Source organism: Pezoporus wallicus, unplaced genomic scaffold, assembly GCF_028554395.1.
Source record: "Pezoporus wallicus isolate ANWC-B61680 ecotype Strahan unplaced genomic scaffold, APGP_CSIRO_Pwel_v1 contig_8166, whole genome shotgun sequence".
NCBI classification, from domain to species: Eukaryota; Metazoa; Chordata; class Aves; order Psittaciformes; family Psittacidae; genus Pezoporus; species Pezoporus wallicus.
In genome coordinates this window covers 997,769-1,020,227 of record NW_026638114.1, presented here as the reverse complement: position 1 = coordinate 1,020,227, position 22,459 = coordinate 997,769, and the positions used below count along the sequence as shown (strand labels likewise).

Genomic DNA, 22,459 nt, shown 5'->3' with positions numbered 1-22,459 from the left:
AAATGCAAAGCTAATCAAGATGAAAGGCAACTTGTAGAAGTTCAGAACCTTGTGATAAATGCCTTTTAAGTGTGCCAGGTGTAAGATTTCTTGGTTCTGTAGTTGTTTCCACTAATTCTGAGATGTGCCTTACCAGAAACCTACAACAGTACGTTGGATATTTTTAATGTGCTTTGATAATAACTGGCTGTGGACTTCCTCAGTCCCTTTTCCCCCTCCCTTTTGCTCTTCACATGTGTTAATCTGACATGCTCAATTGCAGTTATGAGTGCTGTCAGTATTTTACTAGCTGCAGATTTATGGAGTGGGTAGGCTGTTGATTATTAAGATTATTCAGCAGGTTCTGATAGCTCTGAGTGCTAGACATCGCTGGGGCTTCAGTATTTTTCTTTAGAATGAAAGATGTGTATGGAAATATAAGTGGTGGATGTTTTCCAGTGGAGTTAGAACTAAGAAGGATCAGAAGGTGTTGTCACTGCAGCTGTACAGGCACATGGAGCAGCAACAGCGCATGGATTCCATACCTGAATATTTTTCATGACACATGGGGGTGAAAGACTACCTGTGTTTAGTCAAATCACTCACATGTTCAACCCCAAAAGGAATATTTTTCAGATAACCTGGCAATACTATGAACAAAATAAATGAAAAAATACCAGTTTTGTCGGATCTCCACTTCCCAACTACCCAATTAAAAAGTATTCCCAAGCCTTAGAAAGGAAACATAAATGAATACTTCTAATGCAAGAGCTCACAATTGTGAGTACAGTTCAGGCTCGTGAAGACAACTTATCTGCCTGGAGATGGGGGGGGAGGGAAGCCCTACACCAGCTGTCTTTATGTATTTCTGAAAGGTATGGTCTGGGATGCTCTTGTAGTGCTGCTACAGAAACCCCACCAAGCTCTTAGTGGTCTCTGCTAAAATGGTCAGTGCCTGTGTCCATCATTTCCCTCATGTTCTTCCTTCAATTAACATCCTCGGCTGAGTTGATTACTGATTCGAGACTGTAAGTTGATGAAAAATCGCCTCTTGATCCGTGCCCTCGTTTCACCCACTGCTGTGACGGAGTGGGAGAGGGAGAACTTGGGGGCAAATCAACATCCTGCCATCCTCTCGCGTGTGCTGCTCATAGAGCCCTGCACTGCCTCCCACCGCCACCTCTCCAAGCGCAAGGTTTCCTCCAGGCTTAAACTCCCGGAGACACGCCAGGTGAGGCGGGCTGGCGGTGTTTGTAATTGCAGTGGGGTGAGGTGGGGATCCTCGCGGCCAGGTAAAGAGGAGCGGATGGGATGCGGGTGCACGGATAGGGAAGGACAGGGAAGGTCATGGGCTTGGGGAGCCCTTTGTGGCTGGAGCTGTGTGGGAGGCGGTGGGAGCATCTCGGGGGCTCCGGGGAGAGGTCCTGGGAAGAATACCTGCTCTTATAGCACGGGATAGAGTGCAGGAGGGTGCACCGGCGCTCCCGGGTGCAGTTTGAAGTTGTTCCGGCTGCGTTCCTCTGCCGAGCAAGGGAGCGGGACTGGTTGCACGGACTGATTATTTCGCGTGTTGGTTTCATTCCCCCTCCCTCCACTCCCACCGCACACACGTACAGACCCCTCTTCGGCCACCCTCGAAGGAACAAGCTCTCCTAGGTAAGGCAGATCTCAACCTGGGCACGGCAGAGAGGGAGAAGAGACAATAACCATTCCCAGCGGAGGGGCGGCACAGCCGGATGAGGCAGGCGTGCGACGTGTGAGGGGGAGAGCCCCCGACGGAGCCCCCCTCCCCAGTAGGCAGCCTGCGGGCAGCCCTGCCCTCTCCAGGAAGGCTCTCTGTAGCCGCTCCTGCTCTGGGGCAGCCCCTGGGAGGGAGCAAGGACACTCGCCCACCTCCGGCCGAGAAGGGGGCGCTCCGAAAAGAACCCCTTCAATTCCACGCCTACAGGAGGACAGTGGAGTAGGAAGAGGGGAAGGGAAGACAGGAGGACAACGCAACTCACATGCCAACCCCGCATCAGGCTCTTAATCCAGGAAGCGAATCCCGAGCGCTCCAGCGGAGCTCTGCCCCGGAGGCGCCGAGGGGATAAGGATGAAACACCGCCTCGGCCGCGAGGAGCGGCGGTTCAGCACCGGGGACAGCGCCAGCGCCATAGGGGTCCGCGCCCGCGGAGAGCCCGCGCCCTTGGAGTGAAGCGGACCCGGCCCCGATGCGCACATGTAAGACCGCCGGGCAGCCGCGGGGCTCTGCCTCTTTCAGAGCCGGTTCTTCCATCAGGTCCTCCGAGAAGTGCCCTGGCTCTAATGCCACTCCCTAGTTATGCACTGAGAAGTTTCGTTGGGGTTAGAGGTGTCTCGGTGTGACTCGGACTCCTACAAGCTTCGGTATGGGCTGGTGGGAGTGAAGCGGGTGGCTGCGTGTGAAATTGGTTTGGCTTTCGACCCTTGGAATTTGTGCAAGCATGCTCGGTCTCAGTGTACCTTGAAGGGCTTGTTTGTTAGCAGCCACATGGTTTGGAGTCACGCTGTTGTCTTCTCTTGTATCTGGGTGAATGCTTAAAGGTTTAGGGATTTTTATTGTTCCTGAAAACAGTGTGGCCAAGGTGAAATAAGATAAAATGAGAGGTATAAATACAGGACACTGTATCATGCCTGTTGCAGCTTGCTGGGTCTAACAGTCGTCAGGAGTCCTTCTCTCCACGTTTTTTCTTGTCTTGAAATAACTATGAAGTGAGCAATGAAAAGGGTGCAGAGAGAAATGAAATCCAGCCCAAACCGAGATTACCAGTTCTTTTCAGAGCTTTTTATTCTCTTTTCAATAGAACTGTTTGTTGAAAATCAGCGTTACAGTGCCCCCTGCTTGCACAATTAGAAATATTTTTCATTGCTTTCATCTGTAGTAAAATTTTATGAATGAACAGGTATTCCTCTGTTGTGTTCTTGGTATAATCTGAGCCTGAGTTCTGAAATGCTTCAGCAGTGAAGGTGAATTATTCCTAGTTCCCAAAACCAGATTAAAACCAAAAGACGGAAGACTCATTAATGTTGTGGCAATTCATTTGGTGGCCAGACATATTAATGAATGGACGATGGGAGAGAATGTTAAAATAGTCTTTGGTATATCTGTCTCACATGTGTTTTATTATACTGTTGTAATAATCAGTCATCTCCACAATGGTATAGCAAGGGGAAGCAAGGAAGGAAGGAAGCAATTAAAAAACCCATTACTTATAACACAAGAAGAAATTGAATTCAACAACCAAGGTGATTATTTTTCAGTCTCTCCTGCTGTGAAAGTCTTGTATTGGTGCATGACATTGCTTTGGAATGAGAAATAAAATGCTGATGCTTAGTTTATAGGAAGGGAGAGGGTGAGACCACTGGGAAGCTGTGGATGGGTTTGTCTGAAAAAAAGAGCTGGTAGAAAGCCAAGTTCCATTTCCTTTTTTCAAACCACGAGGCAGAGCTGCCTGCTTTCTAACAGAGATCAGGGAGGACATGAAAATTCAGATGCTGGTAAAGATTTGGTGGTCTGTCCTCAGTGTTTCTAGGTTATTGGCCTCAGAACTTATGCTTTGTGACAAAAAGACGATGGGAGTGGCAGTGTGTGTCATTCATCAGCATCCTTTAATCACATGAGAGGCCTCACTTGTCTTCCTGAATGTACCTTGTGCTGCCATTTCTTAAAGGGCTTTGGAAAGTTGTACTTCTGCTGCCGGTACCTGTACTTCCACAAAGAGGGAAGTCTCTTCTAAAAGTTTGACCTTGAAATATCATTTTCCTTTACCTATGTGAGCAGTGGGAATGGTGGGAATGGGATATTATTTCCTGAAACTGCTTTGTAGGACTACTCTGCAAGTGAATGAGCATCTGCCTGAACAGAGATAAAAGAAATCTATAACTGTCCCTAGATATGTATGCAACTTTTCATGTAGCAGAACGCCCATGCTGCTAATAGTACCGAATTAATGAATTTAGACATCCCAAGATCAAGTAAAATGGCAGTTAAGTATTTAAATGCATTAAAAAATAAAAGTTGCTGTTAATCAGCAAGAGATACTGCATCTGTATACATACACAGTAAGCAATATGTGAAAGAGAGTACTTAAAACTTTTGGTTTTAAGGATAGCATCTTGACTTCAGGTAACATTTAGGTTATTTAAGACATTAGAGAAAAAAAAGAGTTTCAGAGACCTCTGGTGTAATATACAACTATTCAGTATTTGGAACACCTATTGAATGTAGGGTAGCAAGGGTGAATAGAGGGAAATGGTCCATTTGATGTATAAGAGCTGTGTCAATTCCAAAGAGGCCTCAGGGAGTCTGCAGCCTTTCTGTGCCCTGATTCTTTTTAGAAATATTGATGTAAGTAGAAAGAAAAATACTAAGTGAAGTGTCAATCTGGCAGCTTCTGAGGTGCTGCAGGAACCAAGGGTAATGCTTTCAAAACGGCGTTCAGAAACTTAGGTTTCCTTTTCAACAAGACAGAGTCAATGTCTCATCAAAGCCTACTCTGATGGTTGCTTCACCCAACGAGGGGCATAGTAACGGTTACATATCCAAAGTTTCTTCTGTAGTTTCAGGACAAAGGGGCCATTGAAAGGGCACAGGAAAACTCTTGCCAACCTCTCTCCCCTGACTGAAAGCAGACCCAGAGTGTAGTCAGAGTCCATAAGTTCCCAAAGCTGCCTTTGTAAATGCCATGCTCAATTTTTCAGCTTTAAGACAAGTAAAGTACCTAATACCCATTGATTTCAAAACTAATTCAGACTGCAGATGTTAAAACACTCAAGCAGAGACTATTCAGCCTGTCCTACATGCTTTTAAAGTTCTGTTTCAAAGCCATGTGTAAAAACTCCTATGTAGCCTTTTAAACTACTTAGGCCTTTGAACATTTTCTTCAAGCCTTAGCTCTAGGTCTTAGCCCTACTCCTGCATAGGTTCTTGTGTAGGACTAGAGAGGCAGCAGAAGGTCCTGTGTGGCATAATCTGAAGCCCTGTGGAAAGGAAGAGCAAGGAGAATGAGCATTTTCTAGGGTAACTTCCATATGGAGCAGCCCAGCCTTGTCCTACACATCTGGCACTCAGAACAGTTAAGTGAGTGTTGTTGCAAGACAGGAGAGTTTCAGCTTCCACATTAGGAACAAACCTCATGTGATGCCATGTTCCCTTTTCAGATGGTGAACTGGTGTCTTGGCGCCTAGTACTGTCAGCACAGGTTGCAAGGACCTACTCTTAGCCACTTTAATTAGAAACTGAGATGCTCCCAGAGGAAGAATTGTTAAGAGCTAAACCGCCTTTCAGAAACTGGAGAGGGACTCTTCATTAGGGACTGTAGTGACAGGACAAGGGGTAACGGGTTAAAACTTAAACAGGGGAAGTTTAGGTTGGATATAAGAAGGAAATTCTTTCCTGTGAGGGTGGTGAGGCACTGGAATGGGTTGCCCAGGGAAGTTGTGAATGCTCCATCCCTGGCAGTGTTCAAGACCAGGTTGGACGTGGCCTTGGGTGATATGATATAGTGTGAGGTGTCCCTGCCCACGTCAGGGGGGTTGGAACTAGATGATCTTGAGGTCCTTTCCAACCCTAACGATTCTATGATTCTATGATTCTAACTGCTATTCTTCTCCACTCCCCGCAGCAAAATGCTCCAGGCATCTTATGGCTCCATCAGCTGTGTCAAGCGCGATGCACGTTGCTGAAAGCAGTACTTAGGCCCTGATATTCTTGGCTTTCTTTTCCCAGACCATTTTGTCTGCAACAACACTGCATACATCGGCATTCTTTCCTAGAAAAACACAATATTTAATTGCAGTGCGTCATGAGTTTGATCAGTAGCTGTCTCAAGGAAATATGCAAATTCAGAGTCATTTCAATGCTGAGTACCTTTAAACAAAAATGGTAGGATATATACAATCAAGTTGCAATTACCTCATTTTAAGAGGGCACATTACACATGCTCAGTAAATATGATTAATTCTAAACCTGCCTGCGCATAACTGAAGAGCAGAATAGAAAAAGGTGCTGAGTACAGTCATGGCATTACAGTAGGGTTCAGTCTCCAAGATCTTCAGCTGCTGCGTATATTACTCTTTGCACTACCACATCTCTATCATGATTCAGTGCTCAGGTCAAACATAATTACAACTTTCTTTTAGCACAGGAGTTGATAGCTGATCATTTCTCGTGAAATTATTCAAAGTTAAAAGTATAATTTTTTATTCGTCTCTTGTTCTCTATAAAGATAATGAAGTGTGATAGTTGAGATATTGATCTTCTCTGCCCATGAGCAAGATTCGGGGTCATAATTCATCTGAGTTATGGTGCTTATGTCCTTACCTGCAGGCAGTGGAGAACAACTCTGTGCTGTAGGGACGTCCCTGTGGAACATTTATTGCAAGATAAACGTTGTATAATAATATCCTTTGTGAGGGCAGGTGTGCTTTACTGTTACCTCTTTTTCTGATGCAGTTTCTGTTGTTAGAAGCTGTGTGTGAAAGCAGTGTTCTCTCTGAACTGAAGAAAGTGAAACAAAGGTCTTTATTTTTTGGCATGTTATTACATATACAACAAGCAGGTGTGAACTAGCTCTAGGCCAAAATATAGCCTCCTTTCTCAAGCAAAAGCCTTATATCTGTGACAATGGTAATATTTTATGTAGGTTTATGTTTACTTTGGGTGTGAGTATAAGGTTACTTGTCCCACCTACTTGGGTTCTCTTTTAGAGGTAAAAGAGATAAAGCTTTTTCTAAAATAACAAAGTATCAAGAATTATACTTGGGCATCAGGCAAAATATCTAATAGGTTCCTCACTGCTGGAAATTGTCCATCTTTCGGAGGTGCTTCCAGTAATGACCATTAAATATAACAACAAATATAAGGTTGCCAAATATCACACTATTCATGGCTTCTGAACACCAGCAAAGCCCAGTGGAATTCCTCCAGCTTGACACAGCTATTGTAATTAACTGCCCTAAGATATTTCGATGTGTGCAATCCTGCCATACTCACAGGTCATCCTGAGTAGCTACAGAAGGTGGGATTGGTTTCCACTTGTAACAACGGTTATTTAAGCCATCACCAGCTCATTCTTTGGAGTTGCTGAACATTTTAAGAGGCTTCATTTATCATCAAGAAAATCCCAAGACTGCATATGTGTGAAGTGCTTTTTGGTGCTATTAGTCCCCATTTAACAAAGTCACAGTTTAGAAGTGTTTGTTTCTATGTAGAGTCCTTACTGGAACTCAGAGCACTTTTTCATATGGTTAAATACTTCACTTTAAGCACATCTCAGTCCTTTTGGCTTCACCGGGACTGCTTCTGAGATGAAAACTAATTGCTGGGGACATGAAAGAGGATGTGTAGGTTCATATATGTGAATACATGCTTGCAAAATCTGGACTCTACTGAAATTAATGAAACTTATACTATTGATTTCTAAGGGGCCCCAACGTTATCCCTGGAATTTTGCTGCTTTCCTGCTGTCTCCTGGTCACTGTCAGATACATTAATGCTATGATTTTTTAGCTGTTATTGTTTTATCTTATGGAACACTTCATGCAGTCTTGGGAATTAATTGATTTAACCATTTCGCCTTCATTATTCTTGTGTCCCTCATCTCTGAATTTCTTCAACTTCCAACCACACCAGAAGGGATTAGTTTGAACATCCATACAACACTTTATCTCTCAGTGGAGCATGGGATAATATGTTCAGTTTCTTCCAGCTTTTATTAAGTTGTTATACTGACACATCAAAGCTTTGGGGAAGAGGTTCATAATAATGAACCTTTCTTTCAGCCTTGTATGGTCACAGAATTTCTCTCTTAGGATGTTTTTACATTTTAAAGTAGCTGCTAAAAAAATGCTGTAACATTTGTTTGAATTTCTTCAATATTTGCTTTCTGCCCTAATCTGTAAAAAAAAAGTGATGAATTAAAATAATAGAGGCATGAATAAGTCTTAGCTCCGTAAGAACCGCTACCTTGAGATTTTGTGTGTCCTGGCACTTTTTAGGTAGGCTGGGTTTCTGATACCGTTTGTTTTCCTGGGGTTTTGCTTGATTCCATTACTGTTTTCTTACATACTATTGAAATCCACTGGCATCTTTCCATCTCATCATTCACAACAACACTTTCAAACTCCAGTAGTATTTTTTCAGAGCAACATGAACTTTTCATTGACTGAAGGTCAAAACTGCCTTGGAGAACAGATGGAGCATGGAAAGGTGAACCTTTGCCACCCCGCTGAGCATTAACACCTGCTTGTTACATCTGCCCATTGCAGCTTAGAGGCTCCTGAAAATGTTACCCAAGTGATTTAGGACTTGTTGTTGAACTGAGTGCAAATGGGTTTTGTGAAAGAGGTGTTGTTTTCACCTCTTTACTCAGACTGCCCATTCTGTGGGTTTAGGATGGTGATCAACTCCATGTGCTTAGGCTCTAAAAGAGGGACTAGGATTTTGTTGAGGTTACTGCAATAAGATTTAAAAAGAGCAACATCAAGATGGCCCTGAATGCAAAGTGTGAACGTTTTAAAAACGCAGATAGATTTAGGATTTGGGGTAATTTGGTAAACTCCTCTTCAAGCCTGGTTGTATATAGCATAGTTTTCTCTGGGGATTCCAGAGAAGGCAGAATAAGATTAGTTTGTCACCAACTCCAAGTGAAGGCATTTCAGTCACTTCATCAGTAGGAAAACTGCCCTCTGTTTGAGACCATAAACCTGTGTTCCTGTCTTTCTGCAGTTGCTCTCTGAAAGATGCTTACTGAGGAATGATGTGACACTAAATCAGGAGTTATTCCTGTGGTTTTCAAGACTGGCCCCTGGATTTGGATACTTGCATTTAGAGAAACTGTCAACTGTATTTCAGTGAGAAAATTAGTCATTCATTAAACTGCTCTAGATCAGGAAACAGAAAAATGGTATAACACAGCATGAAAAAAGCAGTGAATGAATAGGTGGTTTGCTTGCACCAGCTGAATCTCAGCAGAATGTGTGATATATTTATCCTTGTTGCCGTGTGTTTAAAATTAGAAGCACACTTTTTAAGTTTATGGAACATCGTTTATTGGCCTGATCCAAGGTCTGTTGACACCGGGAGTCCTGCTAATTTTCTTTAGGGCTCATGCCCTCAAGGATGGAATTCAAGAAGAGTAAATGGGAGAAATATCGTGTTTGGGTATCACTCCTAATTACTGTATAATAAAGTTCTAAACAATAAAAATGGAAAACAATGTGTTCACACTTTTGGGGAGGGCTGTTTCTGAAGTTAAGAATGTACTGTGTATTCTTGTTGAAATCCAGAAGGGTGTACAAGTCAGAACTTGTCTGTTGTTCAAAAACCTAACCTTCATTCCTATATATATGGATACATAGGATATATGTCTCCTATATGATTTTAAACTACTGGCCAACATCATAAAAAGCCATCAAGAGCTGATCATAATGAGCCATTTCTAACCTTATTTCAGGTTATGTGAGATTATGACTCTCCAGAAATATAACCAGCCTTCCTTTCTGGTTTTCTGCAGGTTGAGAAACAGCAACTATAAAAACATGCATCGCAGGCACACAACCCTTCGGGAGAAGGGCCGGAGGCAGGCCATCCGGGGCCCAGCCTACATGTTCAATGAGAAAGGCACCAGCCTGACTGCAGAGGAGGAACGCTTTCTCGATTCTGCAGAATATGGCAACATTCCTGTTGTGCGAAAAATGCTGGAGGAATCCAAAACCTTGAACTTCAATTGCGTCGATTATATGGGACAGAACGCCCTTCAGTTAGCTGTAGGCAATGAGCATCTGGAAGTGACAGAGCTCCTCCTCAAAAAGGAGAATCTTGCTCGGGTTGGAGATGCGCTTTTGCTAGCCATCAGCAAAGGATACGTGCGCATTGTAGAAGCGATATTGAACCATCCAGCCTTTGCCCAAGGACAGCGCCTCACACTCAGCCCCCTTGAGCAGGAACTGAGGGATGATGATTTTTATGCTTATGATGAAGATGGAACTCGGTTCTCCCATGACATTACCCCTATCATACTTGCTGCCCACTGCCAGGAGTATGAAATAGTTCACATCTTACTTCTAAAAGGTGCGCGGATTGAAAGGCCACATGACTATTTTTGCAAGTGCAATGAATGTATTGAGAAGCAGAGGAAAGATTCCTTTAGTCACTCTCGATCAAGAATGAATGCCTACAAAGGATTAGCCAGTGCTGCTTATTTGTCTCTTTCCAGTGAAGACCCTGTCCTTACTGCTTTAGAGCTAAGCAATGAATTGGCCAGACTAGCCAACATTGAAACTGAATTTAAGGTAATTTCCCACTGTGCCTTTTTTCTTGGGCTGAATGTGTTCAGGGTACTGTATGTTTTACATGTTTGATCATGTCTTGGTTTGCCATTTGAGGGAATGGGGGAGGAATCAGAAGCTATAGAAATTGCCAGATGTGTTAACTACACACATTCAGATCACTCTGCATTCTCCAGCTAATAAGTGTTTGGAACTGAATATTGCATATGATAGCAGAGACATCATTTCTCAGAGTTCCTATGTTGCAGGCTGTGATTGATTAGAATTTCTAGTTTGTGGCAGGAATAAAAATCAGATTATTACAAAAATGGAGACTCATTTTTTTTTGTAAGAAAGGTAAGTCTTTTTAATGACCAATCTATTTTAGAGGAAGAGCTCTAGAGGCTGGTTTAATGGCTTAAGAATCCAGTACATCTAGTTCTGTTGCAGTGATAAAGGGTATAAATTTCTAGTTCTCTTACAAAGATAAAAGGTATAAATTAAGCAAATCTGGTTCTCTGTAAAATAATATAAATTGCACTGCATCTTAATGGTTTAGTACTGCATCTCTATATGAGGAATTTCATGGAAAAGGAGGAGAGAAATGATTAAGAGGTGGTTATGAAGTTTATTATCTTGCCAAACAGTGGAACTTGCAGAACTGTTATTTAAGATTTGCATTACCATAATGAGTTTGTAAATGTCCTATGTCATTTTCATTCTTTCTTTAAGTCATTTGATGACATAAATAACATTGTGTCCCTTTCTAAAATAAATTAGTCATGAAAAAACTCATTTTCAGTGGCTCAGTCATCAACATAAGGATGTTTTCTAACTTATGACTACTGTGCATCTACAATCACTATCAGTGGCACTGGGGTAACAAAATCTATGTTGTGAGTAAGCTAGTGTAGGATGCCAGCCAGGAATTCATTATTTTTAATTTAGAAAACTGTTCAAGTGTTAAAGCATCCATTTTAGGATTTGTAGCTATATGCTCTGAAGGATTAGGGCAGTGATCATCCCCCTGTACACGGCACTAGTGAGGCTGCACCTTGAATCCTGTGTTCAGTTTTGGGCCCCTCACTACAAGAGAAACATTGAGGTGCTGGAGCAGGGCCAGAGAAGGGCAGTGGAGCAGAAGTGTGAGGCAGAACTGAGAGTGTTTATCTGGAGGAGGCTGAGGGAGGGACCTTATCGCTCTCTATAACTACCTGAAAGGAGGTTACAGTGAGGTGAGGGTCAGTTGGTTCTCCCAAGTAACAAGCCATAGGACAAGATGAAATCCCCTCAAGTTGGAATATTTAGATTGGTTACTGGGAAAAATGTCTTCAACAGGAGGGTTGTCAGGCATTGGAACAGGCTGCCCAGGGAAGTGGTAGAGTCACCATCCCTGGTGATATTTAAAGGACATGTAGATGTGGCACTTAGGAACATGGTGGACTTGGCAGTGCTGGGTTCACAGTTGGACTTGATCTTAAAGGTCTTTTCTACGATTCTCTGCTCTCCAATTTAAAAGTGAGAAGAAAGCGCATCCATAGGTGGTTCCCTTTGAAACTCTGTAATAAGTCTCTAACAGGAAAAAATACCTAAACCACTGAACATTTTTGGCAATAAAATTAAGGCAAAATCTTGCAAACCCCTTTTACCCATGTGAATCACAATCTCAAGGACACAATAATTTAAAGGGAGTTTTTACTTGCATGGCATTCAGTCCTAGTGAAGCAACCTTATTTGGTTCATCAAATCTGGCTGCTCGAGTGAGGGCTACTCCAGCATGAAAGCACTGTGGGCTCACACCCATAGTTAACAACTTTAATATCTCATTAATGTTCCAGCCACTTTTCAGTAGGAAAATATATATAGTGTGGAACATGAGCAGTCTTGTACTGCACGCTTGTCAGTTCTGATAAGTGTCTTGCTGCACAAAAGTAAATTAATTTCTATGAGAGTCCTGCCTTTTTCCTCATAGAGCTGCCAAGATGGTCTAGACTGGCACTGGCAGGTACATGAATCCTCAAGGAGCAAACAAACAATCAAATGTTAAATAGTCCCATGGTGGTTGTATCTCCCCAGCACTGGGAAATGGGTGCAAGTAAACCAATACTGGAAAACAAATTAGAAATACTTTGCTAAATTACTGTGTTTCCAGGAAGGTTTTCCAATTTCATTGCCTCTTTGGAAGGTTCTGAGCAACACACTTGTATAGAGTGGGCTGCCCAGGGAGGTTGTGAATGCTCCATCCCTGGCAGTGTTCAAGGCCAGGTTGGACAGAGCCTTGGGTGGCATGGATTAGTGTGAGGTGTCCCTTCCCATGGCAGTGGAATTGGAACTGGATGATCTTGAGGTCCTTTCCAACCCGAACTATTCTATGATTCTATATGGAATTGAAGTACCTCAAAAGTATCCGTAGCAATACTTAACTTCAAAGTTGTCACATTCCTTTAGTATATTAATGTTTCCAGAAATAAGAAGCTTCTCAAGATTATAATGTATTCTCATTGTAGGAAAAAAAAATCATGTATTTATGCAAAAATATTTATTCTTATTAACATAAATGTGATGTGAAATAGGGTATTAATAAAAGAGAAGGTTTTTTGCAACGTGACGTTCTGAGAATTCATTTCCAGAAAATGCTGAAAATGTATTTAAGAAGCCCACAAATTATGAAGATTTATGGAAGCAGACAAGCTCCAGAGGACTCCTTTTGTGCCTAAAATAATAATTTCCTCGAATTTTTAATTTTTAGCACCAAAGTTCTGTCATTACAATTGGCGCTCAACAGATTCATAAAATTATCACTTGGGATTATTTCGGAATGGTTATTTATACACAGTCCTAGGCAATACAGTTTTCAGGAGGTACAAAAAGTCCTTGAAGCGAAGGACATGAGTAAGATTTTAATACTGTAGGTGGACAAATAGTAATTAAGTAACCTCTAAAGAAAATCCTAGCATGAGCTAATTAAAATATAAATGCAGTGCCTCTCACCTGCTGCATGCTGCCCTAAGTCTCTTATGCAATAGCACTATTCAGCACAGCAGAGTGGGGAGCTAATACACGCACCATGTTTTTAGAGAGCATGAAATTTTTTAGGTGAGTTGCCTCTTTGTAGACTTGAAAGATGAAACAAAACAGCCATGTGAATGGGTTTAAAGGAGAAAAGTTGCATTAGCTGTGGTTGGTCATAGATTAAGAGAGACTCCGGTGAAGATTACTAGGTGGAAATCATTTTATCCTTTCATTTTTAAGGTGGCAAAAGCTCAATAGATTGTTCTCACCCCAAATTGCTATGTCTTACATTGCAGTTCTTAGCAATGTCTTTGCATGAGCATTGCACACCACAAAGTAGTATGGGAGTGTTACTAAGGTGAAAATGGGAATATGCACATCTACTAGATCACACTGACCCCCAGCAGACTTTCCTAGGCTGATCCGTAGGTCTTTAACAGCAAGAGTAGATGTTCTGGCTCTCAGTTCAGAGTGGATATACTACCCTATTGAACTCTTTTCCTAATCTGCTGATTTTGGCTCAAAAACAAGGTCAACACAGTCAGCTGCTATGTGGCTTCCCACATGCTGAAAAGAATAACAGTGGAGTCTTGGAGCTGGAAGAAAAAGGGAAGCTGTCAGAGCTGATCAATGCCAGTGGTTTTACTGAGGCAGATACTCTACTGAGGTAAATCAGTGCTCTTTCACTGAAGCTTAGAGGAGGTCATAGAAGATGTGGATCTATCCTAGTATTCAGAACAAATTTATAGTTTGGATCAATGTTGCTGTGTCATTATTTCAAGCAAATGTCAGCTTTTGCAATGCTTACTGAAGGGGGGGGGGGGGAAATTGGAATAATGTTACATTCACATAGAAGTAATTTCATTTTTCCTTTAAAATTTTCTAGTGTCAAAATGATGCAAAAAGGTTTTCTTATTAATGAGAGAAACAAATCACTTTTAAAGATGTAGCCCATGAGTCTAGAAATAAATAACCCCCCTAAACAAATCACTTTTAAAGATGTAGCCCATGAGTCTAGAAGTAAATAACCCCCCTTTCCCTTAATAAGATAAAAGGTATTGAACTGGTTGGTACTACTGAAAATGCTAACGATTCAAGTGCATTAAATATCCTGGCAATTAGCCTAGAAATGGGGTGGGTAGGAAACCCTTCAGAGGTAACTACAGCATAACACATTTCTAAATTATATGCCTCTTGCTGTCACTTTTCTTTTTAACTGTTGTCCTTTGAAAAATGTTGGGATCCAAAAGCAGATCTTAGCTGTGAGCCTGCTCTGGTGTGCAGGTGAGCATCATATTCAGGCTCCGCTGGCTGATGGACCACAACTGGCTGCTTTGCTATTAGTGGGGAAGCAATGGCTGCAAGTCAAGCATGTAGATGCTTAGAGATATGTGCCTGCTAGGAACTGGTTGTTGTTTCATTAGGGTGATGTCAAACAGCTGAGGCTCAAATCCTTAAATTCTTATGATGGTTAAAGAGTGGCAAAACAGCCCTGGAGACTCAGTGACTTGTGTCTGCTAGGGAGGATCTGGCATCCTGCAGCACAGTTCTTGCTCCAGTAAGTCAGCTCCTTTTTGTTACCTAAATGTAAATTGTGAACTTCACAGGATGTGCCTGAACTTCTAAAGAGAAACAACCTTGTAGATTTTCTCAGTATTTCTGGCTTTATTTCTGCAAATGAGAAACTGGGACCAGGTTCTTTGAGGTTGACACTGCTCTGCTGTTGCGAGGTAATAAGCACTGAAATAGCTGGTTGCATCTTGCTAAGAAGCTGCACCTTTTTAGGCTTTGTGGCTCTGTAGCATTGAAGAAAACCTCCTAACCTCTTCCTTTGTCAGGCCTTCTGCATATTGTGGGCATTGCTGAGGGCAAACACATCAGAGATTGTAAACTGCTTCCTTTTCCCATCCTGATTGCTAAACTTGGTGAAATTTGACTTAATGAAAGTCTGACTCTTTAAATACAAAATAAGTAGGGGAGTTTCTTTTTAAATTTGTAAGAAAATAGGAGGTAATGGTAATAAATCTAGAGAAAATCAGATATGACATTAATATGAAGGCTTAAGAAATCTTGTAAAGAGCTAAACATAAAAGTTGAACTCTGTGGTCCTGACTTGGACCTATTTTAGCATGAAGAATATATGTTGCATGGAGCTAAAAAAGTTGTTATTAGATCATTGCATTTTGAAATGAGCGATAAAGATAGGAAATGGCAGGAAATAGTGGGAAACAAAATAGAAGGGGAAGTATTTCATGAAAATAGAGACTAGCAGTGGACTTAGAAAGATAAAAGAGCCTTGAACACCATCAGGCTGTAACACAGTGAGGTTGGACTTAGGAGCTCTGCTTCCCACCCAAACTCAACATGCTCTGAGACTTGCTTGCTCTCAGAACTGACTCATTGGAAACAGCCCCTGAAACTCACCTCTCATTAAAGAAATGAGATAGTTGTGGGAACCTCTCCAATTAGCCACATGAACACTCTTAGAAATCTATCACTTAATTTTTCCTCTCTGACCTGCTCCTCCTTGAGTGTTCTTTTTATCCCTTCCTAATCTCTCCCTCAACATACTCTGACAGAAGTCTTGCTTCTGATATGTGTGGGAACACCTTTTATGATTCCTATTTATTATTTCATCAAGATGCTCTTTGAATCTTTCATGGTTTTATCTGGCTTTTTTTAGGTTTTTATCTAATTTTCTAAAATTTCTGGGGTTTTTTGTCTTTTTATCTTTTTTTCTTCCACAGAAGGCATGCATTTTTTTTAAGAGATGTCTTTTTACTTGTGCATCTTCCTTTTTTCTATTGCTGTTTCACCTTGCTGGGTTTTAGGAAGAGAAGCCAGCCAGTGAGCAGAATATATTCACTCCCTTTTACTACTGTCTTTACTTTCTTCTGCACAGTATCATCAATCTTACACAGTTCCTCTTTTGAAAATTAAGCATTGCTATTATAAATACTTTTGAATCTATGAATGCTCACTACTTCCAAGTGATCATCTCTCACACCAGGTCCTGTGCACAACTACCATTCTTCCTCTTGTGGGTTTTCTGACAATCACTCCAAAAAGCAGCTACTTAGGGGTTAAAAACCATCTCTTCCAATTGCATCCTTCTCCTCTGCTACCTCTTCTGACTCTCATTGTTAAATCTGGAATCGAGAGAGCAGGCCACTGGGTTATTTGGCTTTATCTCAAATTAATACCTGAGGGCACTGGACTTTGATGTGGCTGGGCCAGAACATCCCTTTCAAACCCTTTCTGTATTAAAGTTGATGTTCTAATTAGTTTGTTCTCTGCTTCTGCTGTTGGCTCCATGCTCCTTCAGTACCCTTGGCTTCTCTAAGGGAGACAGATCCCTGCTGCCTTTGAAACCATCTTCATAGGCAAAGTCAAAAGGGTGACTCAGTTTTTGATTTTTTTACTTGAATATACATGATACCTGAGAAAGGACAAAATGTATACATTGCTAAATGCATTTACACTGCTGTAACCTCTGTAGAAATGATGAAACCTGTTATTTCTAAAAAGATGCTGGTAATCTAAAATCTTTCTATCGAGTTTTTGGAGATGAACTTTTCCAGGTCAGTCTTTAATGATTTTCTTAGACATAGAGTCAGGGATGTGCTTTGGTGGGATTTAGCCTTAAAAAAAAGAACATTTTATTCCTTTTTTTTACCTCCTCTCACCTAAAATCCAATTTTCTGCCTTGCCAACATGTGCATTTAGAAGCTATGATTCTTGTTTTCAATTTTCACTTGTGCAAAGCAAATGCATAAGCAGGTACATCCAATTACCCACCTCATAATACAGGAAAGAATCAAGTACCACTAAAGCAGGAAAATAATTTCCCGTTATTAAAATTTGAACCTATTGTTGGAACAAATTAGGTATGAAAATAAGAGAGGAAATTAAAAATTATCATGGAAGTAGCCTGGGAGAAGGAGAATGTATTTAAGCCTTGTAGTGAAGTCTGTGTTTGGCTCACTGAATGGGACTCACTCTGTGCACAAAGAACTTGTTCTCTGTGCTGTTCTTTTTCAGAGATGAATTCACTACTAATAGATGCTACATCGAGCTTGTCTCGAGAGCTAAATTAATTAATTGCAGCTTTGTTTTGCATGGATGTGTAGCAGAGAGTGTGAAAATGGATGTGGAGAACCCTTCCAACCTTAAAACCCCACCAAATTTGTGACTCTCGTATTGTTCTCCTTAAATATTTATGTGTTAAGAAATAGCTTCTGCATTTTGAGGGCTGTTATTGTAAGTGCTCTTTCTATGTTCTGCCTGGCACATTGCCCAAGCAAAATGGGTTTCAAATGTTGCAGAAGAAAATCTCCAAAGTTTTTCAGAGTGGTTTAGAACCGATGCCAAAGCTGCGATGCCTGGAGCTGTCATGAAGAAATATATTAGTAGCTGTGAAGGTATGTTAGCATCTGTCTGTGTCTGTTCACAGTAAAGCAGAGTAGTAGACGCTGTGATTCATAGTGAAGGTATAATTCTGCCATCTACCAGGCAAAAATAAGACCTATTATTCATGAAAGTTGTAACTGGTACCAGCACTAGCCACTGAGCAGGAACATAAAGTTGGCCATTGCCTCCAAGGTCATTTAACCTACTTTATGGAGGATTGAGTGACATTGTTGTTAAAATCTTCCAGCTAACCTTGGTCAAAACAGACAAGGAAAACATCTTTAAAAGCTGACAAAATACTCTCTGCAGGAAAGTGTTCCCTTTGCTTTCCCATAGGAACCAATCTGTGTCTTCTCTTTTGAAAGAGTGGAGGGGGAAAAAAGATTCTTCCAACACTCTGACACAACTCATTGCCTTTGATCAGATCAGAGACAACGCATCAGTGTAAGAAAATGTAATATTTTAATCAATGCCTCAAGGGTTTTCCCTCCTCAAAAAATAGTTTGGAGGAAACTTTTGGCATTTGGAGGTGTAAGAGAAGCAAACCTGGAGATATTTGAATCTTCCAGAGAAAACTGCTGGCATATTTTCCTTTTTTCCCCCCATGATGCTACAGCCAGTGAGACTTCTGGCAATGCCAGTTTGCACGCTAGGAGCACGATGTTTATTACCTTGGGAAGTAATTTCTAGTCCTTAGTTGAGGATGAACAGCATTGCAACTGCAGCCCTTACAGCTTATTCTTTCCAGTCTAATTACATTTGGCATCCCTAATACTACGAAGGATTCCAGTTTAAGTGAGCAACGGACATGATCATGAAAATACAAAATAACATGGAATCTCCTTATAATAATTAGAGGGACGCAACAAGGAGATTCACAAGCTGGGTGGGAGGGGGAGAGCAATGGGAATGGTTCACATACCGAAGCAGCACAGCAGCTGCCTCACCCCTGTCAAGCATTTCAGAAGCATTTTCAGGTAAATAAGTTTTAAGCCAAACAAGGAGACATTTGTTAGAAAGAGAAGTGCAAAATCTGGAGCCAGTTGGAAATGAGCGAATTTCAGTTGCTTTAAGGCCGTTTTGCTCCTGGGATTTCAATGTTTCCTTAGAAATAAGCAGCCCATCCTCCATCAAGAGTGCGTTTCTGTCATGTTGAGAAATCCCTATTAATGGACATATTTTTAAGAGACCTGAAGGGCAGGAGTTGGTAAGCGCAGAGTGAACTCCCTTACACATCAATAATCCTGGGAGGAATCTGTAGCAAAAGAGGGGACATCCAGCAATATTAATGTGTCTGTTTCTCCCCTGCCAGAAACAACTGGCACTATATTACTGAATCAGAAGGTTCAACACTGCAGTAAATGGGTTGCACTGTGGCTTTCAGTGCTTTCTCCCTGCATAAACGGCTGGTGGATTTTATTTTGCTTCCTTTTGTCGCCTGGTTTAGTGATTATATTAAGCCCACATTTTCCATGTAGTTACTAAACCCTGGGTAGGATGAGGAATTTATACTTTATTTTTTTGTTATATAAGGTGACTTCTATAAAGCATTCTGAATTCCCAAGGCCTCCTGGCAACTATGTTTAGTGAGCCATTATTTTCAGGAAATATATTTGTGTGTGTGACTTCTTACATACGGTCCCTTGGAGCATATTGAATACATTTAGAAGATAGAGGTTCAGAGCCAAGAGATCTCCTTTTCATTGCTTTTCAACCTGAACCTTTGATATTGAATACAAGGGGAGTAATTTACCATTGACACAGGTAGTCTCTGAATATTTTGTGGACAGGGTGAAGTGTAATAAAGCTTGCGCTGTGTTAATCAGGAATGTAAAAAGCCTTGACTAAGTACAAGGAAAAAATATAACTGGCATTTTGAGATAATCTGTTGTGTGTGGAGGAGATTTGTGGGTTAAATACAGGGTTATTTTAACTTAGAGTTGCTGTCATATAAAAGCAAGTAAAATAAGGTTAAATTATTATGGTACCCATGTGTGTTGTGAAGCCATATACACCACAGATAGCTGACTAAAAAGCAGCAGGTAACCAGTGTTAAGATTTAAGTGGCATTTAACTGGCTTTTGGGAGCAACTTTAAGGAGAGTGAAATGTTACCCTATTTCAGCTCATCAGAGACAAGGAGTTAAGAAAATTGTTTGGGTTTAGAAATGGCTGGTTTTAGGAATGAAGATGATTTGCTTGCCTTGTGTTGGTCTTTTGTGTGCAAGCACAACTCTACAACAGCTTTTTGAGTACAGCTGCTCAGAAAGATGAATCTAACAGACACAATGACTGTCACAAACCCAGCTCAGGCAACAAACAGTTTTGAACCACTTTCAAAATTTAATTCAACATAAAATCATCATCCTACCATGATGTTATTCCTTTCACATTTTGTATTTTATAACAGCTTTAACATGGGAGTAAATCCCCAGTAGTTGGCAAAATCACTGCTTATTTGACCATGATTTCCTCTTTTGGATTTGTTGAAGCCATGATTTCATCCTTACCCTTTGATAGGTACATGGTCAGTGAAGCTGGTGGACTAACCAGTGGGTCTGCTCCAAGGCTGACCACTGCTCATGGATTCTTCTCTATATGAATGAGGAATCGTAGAATCATAGAACAGAATCATAGAATAGTTAGGGTTGGAAAGGACCTTAGGATCATCTAATTCCGTACCCCCTGCCATGGGCAGGGACACCTCACACTAAACATAATGGATTGCATCTTGGATTAATAGGTCCCTCACAGCCACCTAACCAGTCAGCAGGTAGGATTTATGCTCTATCACAGCCTTTTGGGGCTATCCCACAGAAGTTTGCCTTTGTCTCTCCAGTCTTTAAGCAAAAAGGGAGGCAAACTCTGGCGTGCCACCTCTCACTGCTCTGCCAGCTGCCCAGCCTAGGTGCTGCAGGGCTTTCTGTTCATGCAGGCAGATGGAGGATGCTTCAGGGGAGCCGAGCCACTGGAACTATGCTCAGTCACAGCCCACCAGAGAGGAGCAGCTCACGTTTCTCTCCTGGGTTTGCTGCCAGCTGCTCGTAGCAGTGTGATAAATAGGGGGAATGATTTGGCCTGTTGCCTGTGTTTAGCTAACAGTGGCAGTGTTATCCTTTCTTGTCCACCAAGAGCACAGGATGGAATGAATCCTGGCATTCAGGCTGGTGCACCTATGATGGGTAGTGCAGAGAGGGCTCCTGCCACCTGCAGCTGGCTGCTTTGAAAGGAAAGACATGTTGGCCCTTTCCTTCTTATTATGCCAGCTGTTCTCTCTGAAAGATTCATTTATTTCCAGGGTTGCTTCTGTCATACTTTTTCCATCCTAGTCACTGGATCCTCTGTAATGAGTACAGAGCTTGTGTGACTTTGAGCTTGCCCTTACTAGCATACTCACCATGCATCTTAGAGTTTTCCCAGAGCACTTACTGATGTAAAATTACATAGTAATACAATTACCCTTCCTCCTCTGCTCAGCAATGAATGGTACCAAGAAGGGGTATACTCTAGAGCACCAAAGATGAAGACACTTCTCAGAAAGACAAAGTCAAATTACTGGGGAGGTAAACAGATGGAAAATGATGCTATCAGTACTATAATATTAGTCTAGTACAATCGGTAAGCTTTGTGTTTAATTAGTAATGCCAAACGCCCAAGAATTGAGTATTGGTTTTTAGGGAACAGTTAGGAGCAGGGTGGTTTTATTATGAGCAGGATGACTGGTTTCCAAAGACTGCTGCTCATTATTCGTGTTGGGCAAGGATATCTACTGGAAATACAAATGAGCATAATTAAGACTATTGCTCTGAATAGAATAATGCTATTAGATCAGCAGATGGGAGAATGGAGTCAGGTACGTTTATCTAAGGCACCGCAGGGAATTAATATCATATTAATGAATGTAAATGATGTAACATTCTGAGGATCTCAAATCTAACATTAAAGAGGATGCAGATGGGAAGTGATTTAGTTTATCCCTTATTGTTGTTAATTGTTGTTATTGTAGATAATTATAATGAACTCATCCTCACTGTGTCTAGGCAGACTATCCACTGAATAGTGGATAAACGGGGACGGTATACAAACAGGCTCACATTGCCACAAAATGGTGCTAGGTACTTTAGTGTCTATGTTTTTGGGGTATTTACATGACCAAAAATGGCAATTTCCTGGGATATAATTTGTTGTAGGGAACTTTACACCAGTGCAGCATGGAAATTGTTTATTGCCAAGTGTGTCATTTCATCGTCACTATTCAAGCCCCAGGATCTGGCCTCATTTCAGAACAGAGAAATGTAATCAGGTACTCTTTATGTTCGTATTTCTGCTTAAGAGAGTGCTGCAACATCACTTCTAAGCCTGCTGTTCTTAGAGAGAGGGTGATGTCCATATGGTCAAGAGTGGTCTATGCCAGGACTGTACAGGTGGGATCACATTTGTCTGCAGTGTTCAGTTGCTGCTTAGGTGCCGTAGGGACCAGAAATTGATCCCCTCTGATGCTTGTGACTAGTTTTCCAAGGAGCTGTTGTTGCTGGACATTGAGAACTGTGGTAGTTCCTGTTTGAGATCTGGAAAACATGGTTATTTTAGTTATCGTGGTGAGTTGTCCCATGGCTCTCAGTTAAGTCAGCATTTACTTGCAGGCTGGGTGTAGGAGTCTTTCTCCTGACACACAGGTGCAATTTGTAGCTAAAACTCCCATGAGAGAGGGTACTCAGCACCTTTGAACCTTAAGAAACATACCTGTTTCTTAAGCAAGCTGAAAGTGCCCA

The 22,459-nt window shown here is 41.5% G+C and overlaps 1 protein-coding gene across 3 annotated transcripts in view; it reads left to right on the top strand.

Moving 5' to 3' along the window:
• The first annotated feature begins 976 nt into the window (after positions 1–976).
• Positions 977–22,459, top strand: part of TRPC7 (transient receptor potential cation channel subfamily C member 7) — a 76,704-nt gene continuing 55,221 nt past the window's right edge. For 2 of the 3 annotated variants that reach the window (XM_057409444.1, XM_057409447.1), the window contains exons 1-2: positions 1,970–2,199; positions 9,513–10,290. In XM_057409444.1, the coding sequence (XP_057265427.1) occupies positions 2,198–2,199; positions 9,513–10,290 (780 nt within the window). In that variant the 5' untranslated portion in view covers positions 1,970–2,197. Of the gene's footprint in view, positions 1,211–1,969; positions 2,200–9,512; positions 10,291–22,459 lie in introns of those variants that run through there. The other variant, XM_057409446.1, reaches the window with a different exon arrangement.